The sequence below is a fragment of the Larimichthys crocea genome, chromosome III (assembly GCF_000972845.2).
Source record: "Larimichthys crocea isolate SSNF chromosome III, L_crocea_2.0, whole genome shotgun sequence".
Taxonomy (NCBI): Eukaryota; Metazoa; Chordata; class Actinopteri; family Sciaenidae; genus Larimichthys; species Larimichthys crocea.
The window spans coordinates 12,608,676-12,624,068 of record NC_040013.1 but is presented as its reverse complement, the minus strand read 5'-3'; the positions used below and the strand labels follow the sequence as shown (position 1 = coordinate 12,624,068).

At 38.5% G+C, this 15,393-nt stretch overlaps 2 protein-coding genes across 3 annotated transcripts in view; both read right to left on the bottom strand.

The window, feature by feature from the left end:
• Positions 1–503: 503 nt before the first annotated feature.
• tmem87b (transmembrane protein 87B) lies at positions 504–10,564 on the bottom strand. 2 transcript variants are annotated; one of them, XM_019270188.2, is made up of 19 exons: positions 10,326–10,564; positions 9,378–9,438; positions 9,192–9,283; positions 8,969–9,103; positions 8,831–8,878; positions 8,555–8,723; positions 8,202–8,263; positions 7,506–7,689; positions 7,310–7,409; positions 7,093–7,186; positions 6,798–6,869; positions 4,730–4,838; positions 4,486–4,544; positions 4,292–4,395; positions 4,139–4,212; positions 3,958–4,028; positions 3,761–3,813; positions 3,625–3,655; positions 504–2,710 (listed from the first exon to the last, which is right to left on the bottom strand). In XM_019270188.2, the coding sequence occupies exons 1-19, from the start codon at positions 10,521–10,523 to the stop codon at positions 2,669–2,671; spliced, it is 1,758 nt and encodes a 585-aa protein (XP_019125733.1). In that variant the 5' UTR covers positions 10,524–10,564; the 3' UTR covers positions 504–2,668. The 2 variants fall into 2 exon arrangements, with proteins under 2 accessions (XP_019125733.1, XP_010729001.2); XM_010730699.3 differs by lacking the exon at positions 6,798–6,869 and adding an exon at positions 6,433–6,504.
• Positions 10,565–11,596: 1,032 nt separating this feature from the next.
• mertka (c-mer proto-oncogene tyrosine kinase a) overlaps positions 11,597–15,393 on the bottom strand; it is a 17,692-nt gene continuing 13,895 nt past the window's right edge. Inside the window, exons 18-19 of the mRNA XM_019270236.2 lie at positions 12,726–12,862; positions 11,597–12,385 (exon numbers count right to left, since the gene is read on the bottom strand). Of these exons, the coding sequence (XP_019125781.2) occupies positions 11,950–12,385; positions 12,726–12,862 (573 nt within the window). The 3' untranslated portion in view covers positions 11,597–11,949. The remainder of the gene's footprint in view (positions 12,386–12,725; positions 12,863–15,393) is intronic.

Below are 15,393 nucleotides of genomic sequence, written 5' to 3'. Positions count from 1 at the left end.
AACTGACATGATGGATTTATTGGTGAGGTATATGGGCTCTTGTTTTGACTTTTAAACCCAAATAATAGCAATAGCATATCTTTAACAGAGAGTACAACGTCTAAAACTTGTGTTTTAGAGTTTTGGTGTAAACATGTAACTCGTAGGTTTGGTCTCCGAAAGACAGCTTAAGTAGTAGTAGTAGCGTGATATAAACACAATATATTGGGTTGTTAGTGGATTTTATGTTGCCTCAGCCCTGTTAATCACAAACCTATTAGGGCCTAATGCCTTGAGGGAAAACTCCTGGGTTTATATTTTCAGCAACTGGGCTTCATTCAGAATCGCTGCTCGGTATTTCAGCCTCTGCGTTTCATTATCATTCGTCATAATTGTCCTCACAATAGCCCATTCATTCAACAGTTTCTTCTATTTCCTCTTGAATCTGGCATTTGAAAAAAAAAAAACAGCTTTAAAAAGAAACAGATTTTAACTGATGTAGCAAAATCACAACCATAGTCAAGTATGTATTTTTTTTTTATTACCAAATGAATACTGAAAATCATAGATCAGGAAACAAACATTCAACTGCATTTTGATTCATTTTTAATCAGTGTGCACACTTCCTGAGAAGGAAGAGAGAATAAAACTGCTGGTATGAAAAGTTCAAGCCCAGTTTTTCATGACATCCATGAAAAGAGAGAGAGAGAGAGAAAAAAAAAAGACGACTCATATTATCCAGACACCTCTCCACCTGTGGAATTATGAAATAACAGGAATCAGCCAAAACCCATCTGTACAAATAATTGAGGTCCATTGCAGGTGTCTGCAGTTTTATATAACAGAAGGACAGCTTGCCATAATAAGCACAATTATTCCAGGTTTCCAACCAAAAAAGAAAGGAACGGGAACATAATAAGCCAAAGTGATCAGCTTGTGCTTGTGCTAACCACATAACTTATCTAATGTGTCATAATATGCGATGGCCTAGACAGACAATATTACAAGTCCTGCTGCTACACTGACTCAAGACAACATACATGAAGAACCATCCCTACTCCAAAAACTACACTGACAAAAACACCAGGCCAGCCATTTTCAAAAACAATGACACAAATAAACATATTAAGACTTCTATGAAAGAACATACATGTTATTAAGGTGCCTGTGAATCCAACACAATGATTTTCATCAGCAAAGAAGGCAAACAGTGCAAAGAAATAAGAAAGAAGCTGCTGTTTGCTGCTTGCCTAACCCATTGTGAGATTGTTAAGGGTCCACTGCGTTACAAAAATGGAAGCACACATTGTAAACACACCTAAGTAAACATGGGTGAACACACACTTAAAAAGAAGGTATAAGTACACTTAAAACAGAAATAAATAATGAACTCAATATCAACATACATACACTATATTGCTCTTCATTTCAGAAGACACACACATACAGTAGATTTAAAACGTGACTGAAAACCCCAATTCTACACTACGGAACCCAGTAACATTGAATTCAAAATGTACAAATCATTTTTGTACTTCATTTCTCTCATCTCAGGCTCATTCACGCACCAATACTGAGGATGCCGGGAAGTTTCAATCTGAGACATGAACAACACTTTTAACACACAATTACCTGAACAGATTAAGCCTCATACAAGAACTACATGTAGGCATAGCCTTTATCTTCAAAGAGCAAATGTTCATTGTGTTGGTAGATTTTCTTGTCTCAGTTTTAAAAAAAAAAGTTTACTTCAAACACTCAGACACATGAAAAAGACATACTGCTCACTGAATTGCATATATAAATCAATAAACACGTTAAAGTCATATTCTCTGTCTCTCTTCTGGTGGTAAAAATAACTTAGATAAATCCGTCTTGATGTGAATTGCTGACAAAAGTCCTTTAAATAATGTTTCCCCATCATAAATAAGCATATTATTTTATTACAATCAGCCAATAATATCTAGATACCCTGAAAAGTCCAGTGTTTAGGATTTAGGGGATCTATTGGCAGAATATGGCAGGAATTAATTATTCATAAGTACAATTCAATTAGTGTGTAATCACCTGAAAACAAGAACTGGAGTGTTTTCATTACCTTAGAATGAGCCTTTTACATCCACGTTTCTACAATAGCCTAGAATGGACAAAGTAAACACTTCGTTTGAGTTTTTGCACCCACGTAGTCTCTCCTACAAGCTTGGGAAGATAAGGTGAGGGGTATTCATCTGATTGCAGTCTGCCATCTCAGCACTAGATGTCACTAAATCCTACACACCAGACCTTTAATGTATAATTGAGAGTATGTTCATGCATGAGACCCACTGTTCTTAATTCTCCAATTAAATAAATTCACATGAACATGACAGAAATAAATATAGCACTTAATATAAAATGAAACATTCTCTTTGGAAAGAAAGGCTCAAAACAGATCATATCAATGAAATAGTTTACCACTTGGTCACTGAAAAGACAGTTTTCCTCTGTTAGAGTCATTGAAAATGAGCAGAGGTCGCCCTAAATTGGGGCCTGCTCCAACCTTAATAGTAGCAACCGGAAAGGAAAATCCCCGAAAAACTAAATGGCACTCCACCACCACCACCCGAGGAAATTCTGGAGAAAACCCTGCTGCAGAGTCAGGACAGCTGCTATGTCCTCCATGTCAGCTGATGAATGGAACTGTTTTGCCTCACTCCAGCTTTGACATCTCATATCTGGTCGTCATGATTTCCTGGGAAATGATATGCATAGATAAACTATTCATTTTTATCCAGAAAAACACAGTGGTGCTGGCTGTTATTATTCAGGCAATAGAGTATGCAATGCTGCCCTTAGCTACACGTTCTTACACAGCAGTACAACAACAACATAACAATGACCGTAGAAACTTTACCACTCAAAATATATATATTTTTTTCAAATCATCGGCTGTAGCAGGCTTCTCATTCTAGTCTGCAACCTTCGCTTTGCAGCCTGAAAAAGATGATGACCTCCGGCTGACTTTTGCCAACTTATTTTAAAAGGACAACTCGTGTCTTAAATACACTTCATGGCTACATACATGCCAATGTACGGTTGGTTACTTTTGCTATGCCCTGTCAAGATTTCCATCTCAGCAGAGCAAATTTGAAGTTCGCGCTGATAACTGTGGCAACAGTACAACTCGAAATACTTGGTAAACAAAAGCTGTCTCCTCATTTATAGCCAACATCCATTCAGTTTGACAACTGAAATGACAACAACTGTTGGCAGCTTCTAGTGAATTTCTTGTACTTATGATCACACCCAGCTGTGACATAAGAGTGCTAAAAGCTCCTTAGTACTTCAGTGTCCTGATACATCAGTGCTGTACAAGATGTGGAAAAGGCATGTTGTCTGCACTAGTTAGCAGAGCAAGCTATTAACTGGGCGCTTACTCTGCCTAAAATGCCCCCAAAACTTCACCATGGGTTCTGAAATTAGTCGCCACATCACTCCCAACACAGAACTCCAAAATTAGTCACCAACATTATTAAACAAGGCTTTCTTCCTTACTCTTTTAGGACCAAGTTAACCATCTGCACATATCTAGACTAACTGTCTCTGGTTAAAGAGATAACATGTGTGTGAATCCCTTTTTGGATTAGAGAGTAATTTAATTCATACCTCATCTGAGTCCAGCAGGACTGGTAGAGCTCTGCAGTGACAAACAGGATCAAAGAGAGAGACTTTTAGAATCGCACATGCCTTGTATGAAAATACCTTGCGGGAGTAATAAATATAAATTTGATAGGATGCTTACACATCACTTAGAGAGCTAGGAATGTTATCCTCCACCCACTTCAAGTCGTCCTCCTGGACAAGTAGAAAAAGAGGATGAAAACAGTAAATACTGCCATCTGCTGAAAAATGTGACTCTTGTATGGCTGCATTTCTTAAACTTGGACAACTGCTCTTATTATAGATAAATTATTGTAAGTGTGCAGTTGTGTTACTGACTGGGTTTGTTTCAGCAGGCTTCACTGTGCCGTTCGTCTCATTTTTAGATGTCCTCAACTTAATGCCATCAGCTACAAAAAAAAACAAAGAAAAAAAGAAAGGACAAAGATGAATTTAACAAAGTCATTCACTCTGTTTCAGTGTTGATTGTTTTTAAAAAGCTTTCATAACGTGACTATACCAAGGTTTGCAGAAGCGACGAACTCCTCAATCTCCTCATCATCAGAGTCGTCAATGAGAGGTGTGAAAGCATACCTGCGGACATTAAATGATCAATAAATATCAGTAAGGAGAAACAGAAGTGTGAATCCAACCCTCCTAATGAACTACTTACCTTTGGTTGTTTGCAGATGGTCTCCATAAAAACATTATGACGAAGAGAATGACGGAGAACAAGAACCTCCAGAAAGCATCTTCCACCCACAGCTCGATCCAGTCCTTTTACACAAATCAGAGTATCAGTAGAATTTAAACTCATTCACATTTTTTTCCACTAATGCAGACAGAAATATACCAAATCATACTCACAGACTGGCATTCTGCTAGCCTGAATTTCTTTGCTGTCCAACCCATGAAAATGATGGAGGCTGAGAGAGAACAGAGCACAGTTTGAGATACAGCTCCTGCTCCTGGGGACACTCACCTGTGTGTGTGAACTAGGACTTCTGTTCTCACAGATTTGATGTGAATTAAGATAGAAACTAACTACACTAGATCGTGAGAGCTGGCTAAGGGTGTAGTCAAGTGTAGCAAGTGTAGTCGTGTCACTTACCAATGACAGCAAATATTAGTGTGTTTGTAAAGTGCCTGTAGAGAGACAACTTGACAGGGTTTCTCCTCAGCTTCAGAGTCTTGATGGTTTGTGCCAGGCTGACAAAGATGTTAGTGGCAGTCAAGGTAAACATGTGGCAAACATTTCATAGAGAAAATATTACAAATATGACAAGCCTTATAACCTCTACATGTAAATTCAATGCAGTGGTTTAGGCTGAAGATGGACAGGCATGCTGATAGTCAGTACGACAGCGGTTTTATACGTCAGTTGTACAAGCGTCATTTATTAGTCAACGGTGAGAAGTGATGACCGATTATAATTTGTTTGTTTATTTGACTCTGCCAACGCAAATAGTTCTGCAACTATTTTCCTGAACACTAGTGCGCTTGCTACTTGTGTAGGTCTACAAGTTACGTCCATAAGTAGGAAATGCAGTCATTGATGCCGATTTGACAAGAAGTCTGTTGACATATGACATCCTTTATCTTGTGCTTATTATGTGTTTTTACAGACACATATCAAATTGCTAATATGTTATATTTCTTAAAAGGGAGACAGCACAGGAGCTTTAGTTTAACTCAAACTTCTGTTTTTTGTGTTTGTTTGTTTGAGTGTTGTCACCACTACACAAACATTAGGAACCTGATAAAGTATGCTATGATTGTCTGATGCTGACTGCTCTTAGTTATTGGTTTGATTAATGGTTTATTAATGTGTATTGATAGTCAACTTCCCCGGTGTCGGATCAATAAAGTCTATCTTTAGTCTACAGTAAGTGGTTTCCCCTTGTGTGTTTTTAAACTACTTGGAGTAATGTGTTTATCTATGCGGTGCAAAGCTTGTTACAATCCAAAATAGATAACGGCCATAAATGTATTGGTATTGTTACGGTTATTAGAACACCTGCAAGCAGAGTGACACATGGAGATAAAAGTCCCAGTGCTGTAATGCTCTATATCAGCATTTGTGGAGTGTCTGTTGTCTAATCAAATTACTCGGTAACTGTAACCGTTGTATAAAACAACATATGCCATTAGACGATATCAATAAATTAGAAATAGTGAAATAATTTAAACAGCTCTGAGTGTTCAAACTGATTTTATCCATAACACCCACCTCCAATCAAGGTGGTGGGTAAGAGGTGTAGGTGCACATGTAAGATGTTTTGTGTATGTGATTGTATTAATGTTTTGTGTTAGCCTGACAACATCCTAGGATAGTATATACCATCTTATATGTCCAGCCCAGCCGATCATATGTTTGTGGATGAGAGCTTGTTAGAAAAACCTCATGGTGAAAAGCATGAAATGAAATAAAGATAATTATTAAACAAAAGCAAAAATACAAAAAAAAGATGGTGGTGGGAATATGAATCAATCACTTCTGCCAATTCATGAAAACATAGCAAAATGTCTTTGATTGTGCAGGAAAAAAAATGATGGAGTGACTACGGAGGAGGTTACAGGAAGAGCAGAAAGTTACAATTTTCAGTAGAGGATGAATGATTAATGTGGGGCTGTTTCTTTTTAAATCCAATATCAACTCATACTTTAACTGCTCTTACACTGCTTATTATATATGGGAAAAGAATAAGACAGTTGCAGATGAACTTCTCCTGGACTAATTTAGGGTCATGTGAAGAAGATGAGGGGCAGAAGGGAACCAACACAGGGAAAGGTTGTAGGTGCACAAAAGGATATCCACCAGCATAAAGAGGAGTCAAGCAGAGCCAGGGGAATGTTGGCCAGCAGGGCCAAGTCAGAGTCTTTCGCCTAGAAGGGAGGATAGAGCAGGACCACAGGACACAAAGAAGAGGAGAAAGATGTGGAAAAATCACAGACAAGACGGTGGATAAAAAAGGCAGCATAGCCAATAAAATATAGATTAATTCACCGAAGTGGAAAGAAGGAAATGCCAAATCATTCAACCCAAAAGGCAAGAATACTCAAAATCAGCTGGACTCAGCTAATTAACAAATGTGTTTACTTTGTGGTTAGTTGTTGATAAAACACAAACTAATAACTATTGATTATTGGTGTGGGTGAGGAGTACACTGGAAGGATATGAACCAGATGGCTGCAGAGTCAAACACAGCCAGAGCAATATCTGTAATGAGAACAGGGCCATTGTCTCGACCCTTGATTTTTGGCCCAACAACAAATCAAGAAAATACACAAATTGTTAATTTTACTTCAAAACACAATCTGAAAGCAAACACAGAGCTTTGGTTATTTTTTATGTCAGGTCATAAATAATCAAGCAGTGGTGAAACAAGTCCTCTCAAGTTCTTAAGATGTCATTTGCCAACTAACACAGGCTGGGTAGAACTTCTCAAATTTGAGAATACAAACACAACTCACCCCAGTAATCCTAAGGACGCCTTCAATGCTCGCAAAGGCAAAGTAGAGGACGCCAAGCCCCACAACTCTGTGCATCACTGTGCCCAGACGAGGCCTAAAACATAAGACATGACAAGAAAAGAAAAATTAAAAATGGATTGCCTGATTTTGTTTGGACAATAATTTAAGTTTTCTTAAATTAACAAGTAGCTCTGTGCACAAATATAAGTTGACATACTTTACAATGCCATATCCGAGGCTGACGATGATAACGAGCAATCGAGCCAAAGTCCTCTTGAGGGCAGAGACCAGCTCGGCAAAGATTAACAGGCCTGGAGCTAAAGGCGACAGCAACAATCACATTTTAAAACCAAACATCATACTCTCTGGTGTGAAAAATGAAAATATTTTGTGATGATCTATACGACACTCACAAGCAGAGCCCACAGTGTTGGTGTTTTCATATTCAGCACAGAAGACGGCCTTCTCCACCATGCCGAGGAATATGACCCCTGCTATCCAGAACTGGATCCGTAGGAGATCCTTCCAGTAGCACGCTGCCCAGATAAACCACAGCAGGGCGTACAGGATGTACACTATGCACATCACCATGTAGAACTGCAAACGGACAGTGAGGGATTAGTCTCTAAACACATATGGGAGCAGTTGTGCTTCATTAACTAGAGACCAAATCCCATGCTAAGGTTTGGACCTGTCAGCTGAAGGTTACTTCACTATACTGAAACTCAAAGGCATTTGGTTTTCAAATGTGACCTCACAAATCACATTTCAAGAAAAAGTACTTTTCCACTTCACAATGGAGTCTGTGTTCTTTTCTAAAGAAACCACATCTTTTATGTGTGTAGTCAGATGTTTCTGTTGAAATGTAATCCACTCACTTCCCTGGGTGGATTGTGCTGGGCTGTCCAGAACTACAGCTGTATGTTTTAGGTGAAGTGAGCATTTGACTCATTTCTAACGTGCACAAACCCAAAACAGTGAAATACGACACTGCTGTAAAGCCAGGAAAGAGTCAAGTGCACATACATTAATGTACATAAATACCAGTTATACCATTTATAAATGGTAACATAAATAAACAAAAACTGATTCCTAAATCATCTACTTACAATCATAAGTGGCCATTCTGTGATAGAAATGTAGCCGTGGCTGCCCTTCATCACCACCTTAACTGGAAAAACAAATTCCAGACATTAGATTACATTTCCAAGAACATTGCAAATTTGTTTCTGGTGGTTGTGAAATGTGTGAAAACCTCAGTGTCTGTTGCAAAACAACTTCACATATGAGCCATCTTCTGATTGTGGAAGTCATTCCTGCACGTTCATGACGACTTTTCGGCCGATTTATGCTTTCAACTGCATTTTCATGCAGAATGAAATAACACAGGGCCATCGTGTTGTTCTCCTATGCCAATCACACACTACATTAGTTATTCATAACATGTTTAGAAAAAGCTCACCTGTTAAATTCCAGTTGGCATCCTGTTTACTGGACACAATCTTAACAACCAGCAGGTAAGGTCCATCCTTCCACGTCGTGGCTATGACATCGTCTTTGATATGTAAACTTCTGTTTATTATGGCACTGTTGTTGTATTCCTCTGTAATCCACCTAGTGTCATTCTCATCCTGCGGTGTTACAGAAGTAAGTTAGTGTTAATATGTGTTTAAAAAAAAATCACTATGTGTATGGAAACACTGGCTATTAAAATGATAAAACATTTATGTTTTCTTACTGGCGCTTCACCAGGTGGACTGACTGGTCGAGGGTCTGCCTTGGCTTTCTGAAAAACACAGACAACAAATGGACGTTGAGATACAATAAGTGCCATGATGTGTCACTTATGCTGAGCAGAGTAATATAACAAACTTACCCTGAGCATTTTAAGGGTGCGCATTCCATTGCTACACAGTATTGGGGCATGTTTGTGTTCGATGAACTCTCCTGGCGAGAGGGGATTTGGATCCAGGCCCTCCCCACGACTCAAAGGTGTTTTCTCATACATTTCCTACAGACAATGAGTTCAGCATTCATAAACAATCAACTCTAGACAGCTAGGACCAATCATTTGTGTGACATTACACTTATGCACTTACTTCAATATTGTTGAATTCATTGTGACAGGGGTAGTATTTTAAATACCAGTGAACCGTAAAGGTGACATCCTCAGGACAGCTAAAAGACAGAACTAAAAAAAGGACACAGGTGATGATAAACACAAAGGACAAAAAGGGAAACACTTTTTATGACAGGCCATGAGCACTTTTATTTTCACGTCTTACCTTTCAATTCGATATCGGTGTCTTTATACATGGATTTCCTTAACAACAGTGGTCTTGAGGTCTGCGGGATAGCAAATAAAGTTCATAAGCTTTGAGTGCAATGATATCGATATTAACTAAGTTTGACGAACTGATTGATCGTTGAGGCGGGATGCGGGCTCAGTGGAAGAAGGAAAAAGACCTGTGGGTTAAATGAATGAGAAACTTTCATATTGTCCATAGTTGTGAATGTGTCTGTCTCTCTGTGACAGGCTGGTGACCTCTCCAGGTTTCCTCTCAACACACCTAATACTGCAACTAGATATAGAGACAGAGACAACAACAACAGAGGGAATCTGACACTTCTCGATACTTAAATTATTGATCAAGGCTTTCTAGTTCACCTTGGGTTAAGTCTGGAAACTGTGGCTTAATACTGTCAAACAAGAAGACCGTCTCCTCCCTGACAGACAGTGAACCAACTTTCAGGGTGTGTTTACATGCATATTACAACAATGAGGAGGCTAAAGGATCCAAGCAAGCACATCAAATAAACCTGAAAACACAATTCAAACTGGGACTCTCTCTGATGGCGGTAGGGTTAGAGATAAAGACAAATATTGAGGTTTCTCTCGGTGAATTAACAAAGAGTCTCTTGAACAGCTGTTTGAGAGCTAGTTAGCCGAGGGCTAACATTGAAGTGCATAGCCTTTTTAGCCTCTCTACACAAGGCTGAATGCTAATTATCTGTAATATCACAGCTCATTTGGCTTGTTCTGTAGCTGCACTGTATGCACATCTATTCAGGATAACAAGACAGGAGTGGTTAAGGCGACGCCAATGACACAGGACATGTTTATATATAGAGTATAACAAGGCTAATGAGTAGCTAACGATAGCTATGTGGTGCTGCAGTTGTCCTGTAGGATTTTCCCAGTTTTCCCACAGCATTCCCAGTCTGATACTCACATTTACAACTGTGACATTCCAAAGCCCTGTCTCCGGTGCTGCCACAGCCACATTTATGGTAGTAAGTGAAATAATAAAGACGAGTATCCATGGGTAGAAAACTCCTCTGGTCCGACAGCTCCACGTCCTCATCCTGTCTGTAGCAGCCATGTTCGTTGTGGGTTGAGCACTCCCCTGTAGGAGGCGCCGTGAACGCATCAACCGAGAGGAAGGAGGTGAAGCTGCCTGGACTACAAACACCTGAAGACTTATGTGAACATGCTTTCCAGGTCCTCAGGCTAATAACTGTCACTGTTTACTGACTGAAACTTCCAATAAAAAATAAAAAAATGCATGCAGACAGCAGAACCTGCTGCTCCTTTAGGGCTGAACTTCAATCCTGCAGTGAGCTTGACCAGCACTTAAAGCCCTCAAATGAAGCTTGTACATAAACACAGTTTTAAGATATATTTCCTATTTTGTGATTACTACTCCACTAGATTTCAGTAGATTGTGGTGAATACTATTCCTATAACTTACTACCTACAGTGCAAAGATAAGATAACATTTAATTATCGCACCATCATTAAATATATTCAGAGTTACAGTTCCTAATTTTTAGTTCAATGTTTTCAAGTATTCTATTTATTTTCCTTAGGGTGTTTGTTTTCCCATCAATGTGACCTAACCAGTTATTGAAATAACTAAGAAACATTCAAGTGCTGTTCTTATACTGTGCATATATTTTTGAGTATTTTCATTTTATGTTTTATACTTTTATTCCACTACATTTCAGAGGAAAATATTGTACTTTTTACTCCACTACATTTATTTGACAGCTATAGGTATGGGTTACTTTGTAGACTAAGACTTCACATGAAAAACCTAGATTTTTGTTTTTAGGTTTCAGATGTCTATTCCCCTCTCCTCATATAGTTTAATTTCAATAACTATCTACCTCAAGATGTAAAATGATTTTACTTTACTACTCTAAAAGTCTGGTTAGATGCTCAACTGCATTTCATTGTCTAAGTACTTTTAAGTACTCATTTTGTGCAATGACAATAAAGTTGAATCTAATTTAATCTGTTTTCTCCTCCATTAATCATCTTGTGATCACTCAGTTTAATCCACTGCACTTAACAGTAAAATGCTGTAAATCCTGTACATCATGTCAGTCACAGGAGATATTCTTCTGCACTTTCTGTTTTGAGTACTGTCACCAATGTGACGATCATCTGCAAGTCCTGGCAAAATGTATCCCATTTCAATGAAGTCTCAGGAAAAAAAGATTATATGAATCATGTCTTTTTACTGTATATAAGATCATTTTATAAATGTCCTGTACATTTCTATTTACATTGCAACAAAGAAATTCAATACAGTAAACAATTTCACAGTTCAGTGTATCGTAAGCTTATGGAACATGTGCACGAACATGTCTGACGCTGATACACAGACAACATTCCCTAACACTCACATGTTGGCTGGCCATGTAAAGCATTAACTGCTTGCAGAAGAATACTACAGAAAATCCACATCAGGAAATGTCAAGGTGCTTCCAGTGCAATGAGGCATTAACGTTTAGTACTGTTGAACCACGGTGACAGGTTTATTACAGTTTGGATCTGCTGGGTACCGATCTTTACAGCAGAAAAGAAGTGTCACTGGAGCTGTGATCAGTAACCATGTCCCCATTTGCTTGACTTAAAGCATCGCTTGACAAAAGAGGAGTGTCCACGGCAGGAGATCTCAGGGAGCGATCAGAGGAGATCACTATCACATATCGATCATCGCCATCTTCCTCATCCTCCAGGCTCCCGTGAACATCTGCAGTAACTACTGAATTTTCTGCCACTTGGTGGCTGCAGCAAGGTGACGAGTTGAACACAGGAAGTTCTGCAGGATGCGTTTCTCCATCAGGGTCCTCTTCGGGAAAGCTGGTGTTAATATAGATGATGTCTTCCTTGCTGAAAGACTCTGGAAGCTTTTCTGTGAGCTTTTCCAACATTTCTCGCAGTTGAAGAAAGAGGGGTCGGTCCAACGGGTCGGCCCTCCAGCAGCTGTACATGATCTCATACCTAGACACAGGTAAAAAAAAGAAAATGATGCTTTTAATAATGTCTAGCTATTTTTGTGGACTGGACATTCACTCAACATCTCAAACTCTCAACTTTAAAAAAAACCCATTTGCAAGTTGTTTATAATTTCACCGCATGTGAGAGCAGGTGAGAGAAGCAGTCTAGTTTGGTTTTTTTTGGCCTTGTGTTTACTAGGCTGGATATAAGTCAAAATAAAGAGAACTGAAAATAATCACAAAGAGGTCCAAAGGTAAGTCAAGTGTTAATATCATAACTTCCCTTATTTTATTCCTCAAAATGGGTTAACGGTTTAGACAGACAGAGAAGAGACAACACTCACAGCTCATCCAAGCAGTCTGTTGGCTGCTTCAGTCTGTGTCCTTCAAGAAGGTAGTCATAAATTTCATGGTTCTGGATGCCGGGGTATGGTGTCATGCCTCGTGTAGCAATCTCCCACATGGTAACGCCAAATGCCCACTGCATGACATAGAATATTGACCTCAGATCATATTTCACATGAAAAACTTGCAGTGCGCACACCACAAATTGTCATTTTCTCTACTCTCTTAAAATATCAGAATCAGAAATACTTTAATAATCCCAGGGGGAAATTATTTTTTGTTACAATACTCCAGGATACAAACAAATAAAAACATATGTAAACACGTAACCATCTATTAAGAACAAATATATATATAAACTAATAATAGTACTAATAATCTTGTGTCACTGAATGTTGTGTGTCTTTGTTGTGCCTCACAGATTCATACTGTTACTCTCATTCCTGGGGATGGAATCGGTCCAGAGATCTCCGATGCTGTTATGGAGATATTTGCAGCAGCTAAAGTTAGTTCTGGAGAAGCCAAAAAAAAATAAAAATTACATCATTGTTCACCACAAACTTTAACCAGCAAAAAAATGATTTCTAACTGCATTCAGTGTCTAAGTACTTTTAAGTACTCATTTTTGTGCAATGACAATAAAGTTGAATCTAATTTAATCGTGTTTCTCCTCCATTAATCATCTTGTGATCACTCTGTTTAATCCACTGCACTTAACAGTAAAATGCTGTAAATCCTGTACATCATGTCAGTCACAGGAGATATTTTCTGCACTTTCTGTTTTGAGTACTGTCACCAATGTGAGGATCATCTGCAAGTCCTGGCAAAATGTATCCCATTTCAATGAAGTCTCAGGAAAAAAAGATTATATGACATGTCTTTTTACTGTATATAAGATCATTTATAAATGTCCTGTACATTTCTATTTACATTGCAACAAAGAAATTCAATACAGTAAACAATTTCACAGTTCAGTGTATCGTAAGCTATGGAACATGTGCACGAACATGTCTGACCGCTGACACACAGACAAAATCCCTAACACTGACATGTTGGCTGGCCATGTAAAGCATTAACTGCTTGCAGAAGAATACTACAGAAAATCCACATCAGGAAATGTCAAGGTGCTTCCAGTGCAATGAGGCATTAACTTTTAGTACTGTTGAACCACGGTGACAGGTTTTATTACAGTTTGGATCTGCTGGGTACCGATCTTTACAGCAGGAAAGAAGTGTCACTGGAGCTGTGATCAGTAACCATGTCCCCATTTGCTTGACTTAAAGCACTACTTGACAAAAGAGGAGTGTCCACGGCAGGAGATCTCAGGGAGCGATCAGAGGAGATCACTATCACATTCGATCATCGCCATCTTCCTCACCTCCAGGCCCCGTGAACATCTGCAGTAACACTGAATTTTCTGCCACTTTGGGCTGCAACAAGGTGACGAGTTGAACACAGGAAGTTCTGCAGGATGCTTTCTCCATCGGGGTCCTCTTCGGGAAAGCTGGGTGTTAATATAGATGATGTCTTCCTTGGCTGAAAGACTCTGGAAGCTTTTCGGTGAGCTTTTCCAACATTTCTCGCAGTTGAAGAAAGAGGGGTCGGTCCAACGGGTCGGCCCTCCAGCAGCTGTACATGATCTCATACCTAGACACAGGTAAAAAAAAAAAGAAAATTATGCTTTTAATAATGTCTAGCTATTTTGTGGACTGGACATTCACTCAAATCTCAAACTCCAACTCTAACTTTAAAAAAAACTCTTTTGCAAGTTGTTTTATATTTCACCGCATGTGAGAGCAGGTGAGAGAAGCAGTCTAGTTTGGGTTTTTTTTGCCCTTGTGTTTACTAGGCTGGATATAAGCAAAATAAAGAGAACTGAAAATAATCACAAAGAGGTCCAAAGGTAAGTCAAGTGTTAATATCATAACTTCCCTTATTTTATTCCTCAAAATGGGTACGGTTTAGACAGACAGAGACGAAGAACACTCACAGCTCATCCAAGCAGTCTGTTGGCTGCTTCAGTCTGTGTCCTTCAAGAAGGTAGTCATAAATTTCATGGTTCTGGATGCCGGGGTATGGTGTCATCCCTCGTGTAGCAATCTCCCACATGGTAACGCCAAATGCCCACTGCAGTGACATAGAATATTGACCTCAGATCATATTTCACATGAAAAACTTGCAGTGCGCACACCACAAATGTGTCATTTCTCTACTCTCTTAAAATATCAGAATCAGAAATACTTAATAATCCCAGGGGAAATTATTTTTTGTTACAATACTCCAGGATACAAACACATAAAAACAACTTATGTAACACGTAACCATCTATTAATGGTATAAATATATATTATAAATAATTATATATATATATAGATTATATATATTATATATTATATAATTATATATCTATATATATAATACTATAATGTATACATATACACAACTTTATATATATAATATGAAATATATATAATATATATATATATATATATATACATACACACACACCACACAACAATGCTGACAGTGGATCTCTTTCAGCAGATAACTCTCCCCTTAAAATGTGCTGACTTGCAAGTGTGCTAATTTCATTTGTATTTGTCCACTACAAAATCTGTAAAAAAAAAAAAAAAGTATTCAGTTTCCCTTTTCATTTGAGATTTCATT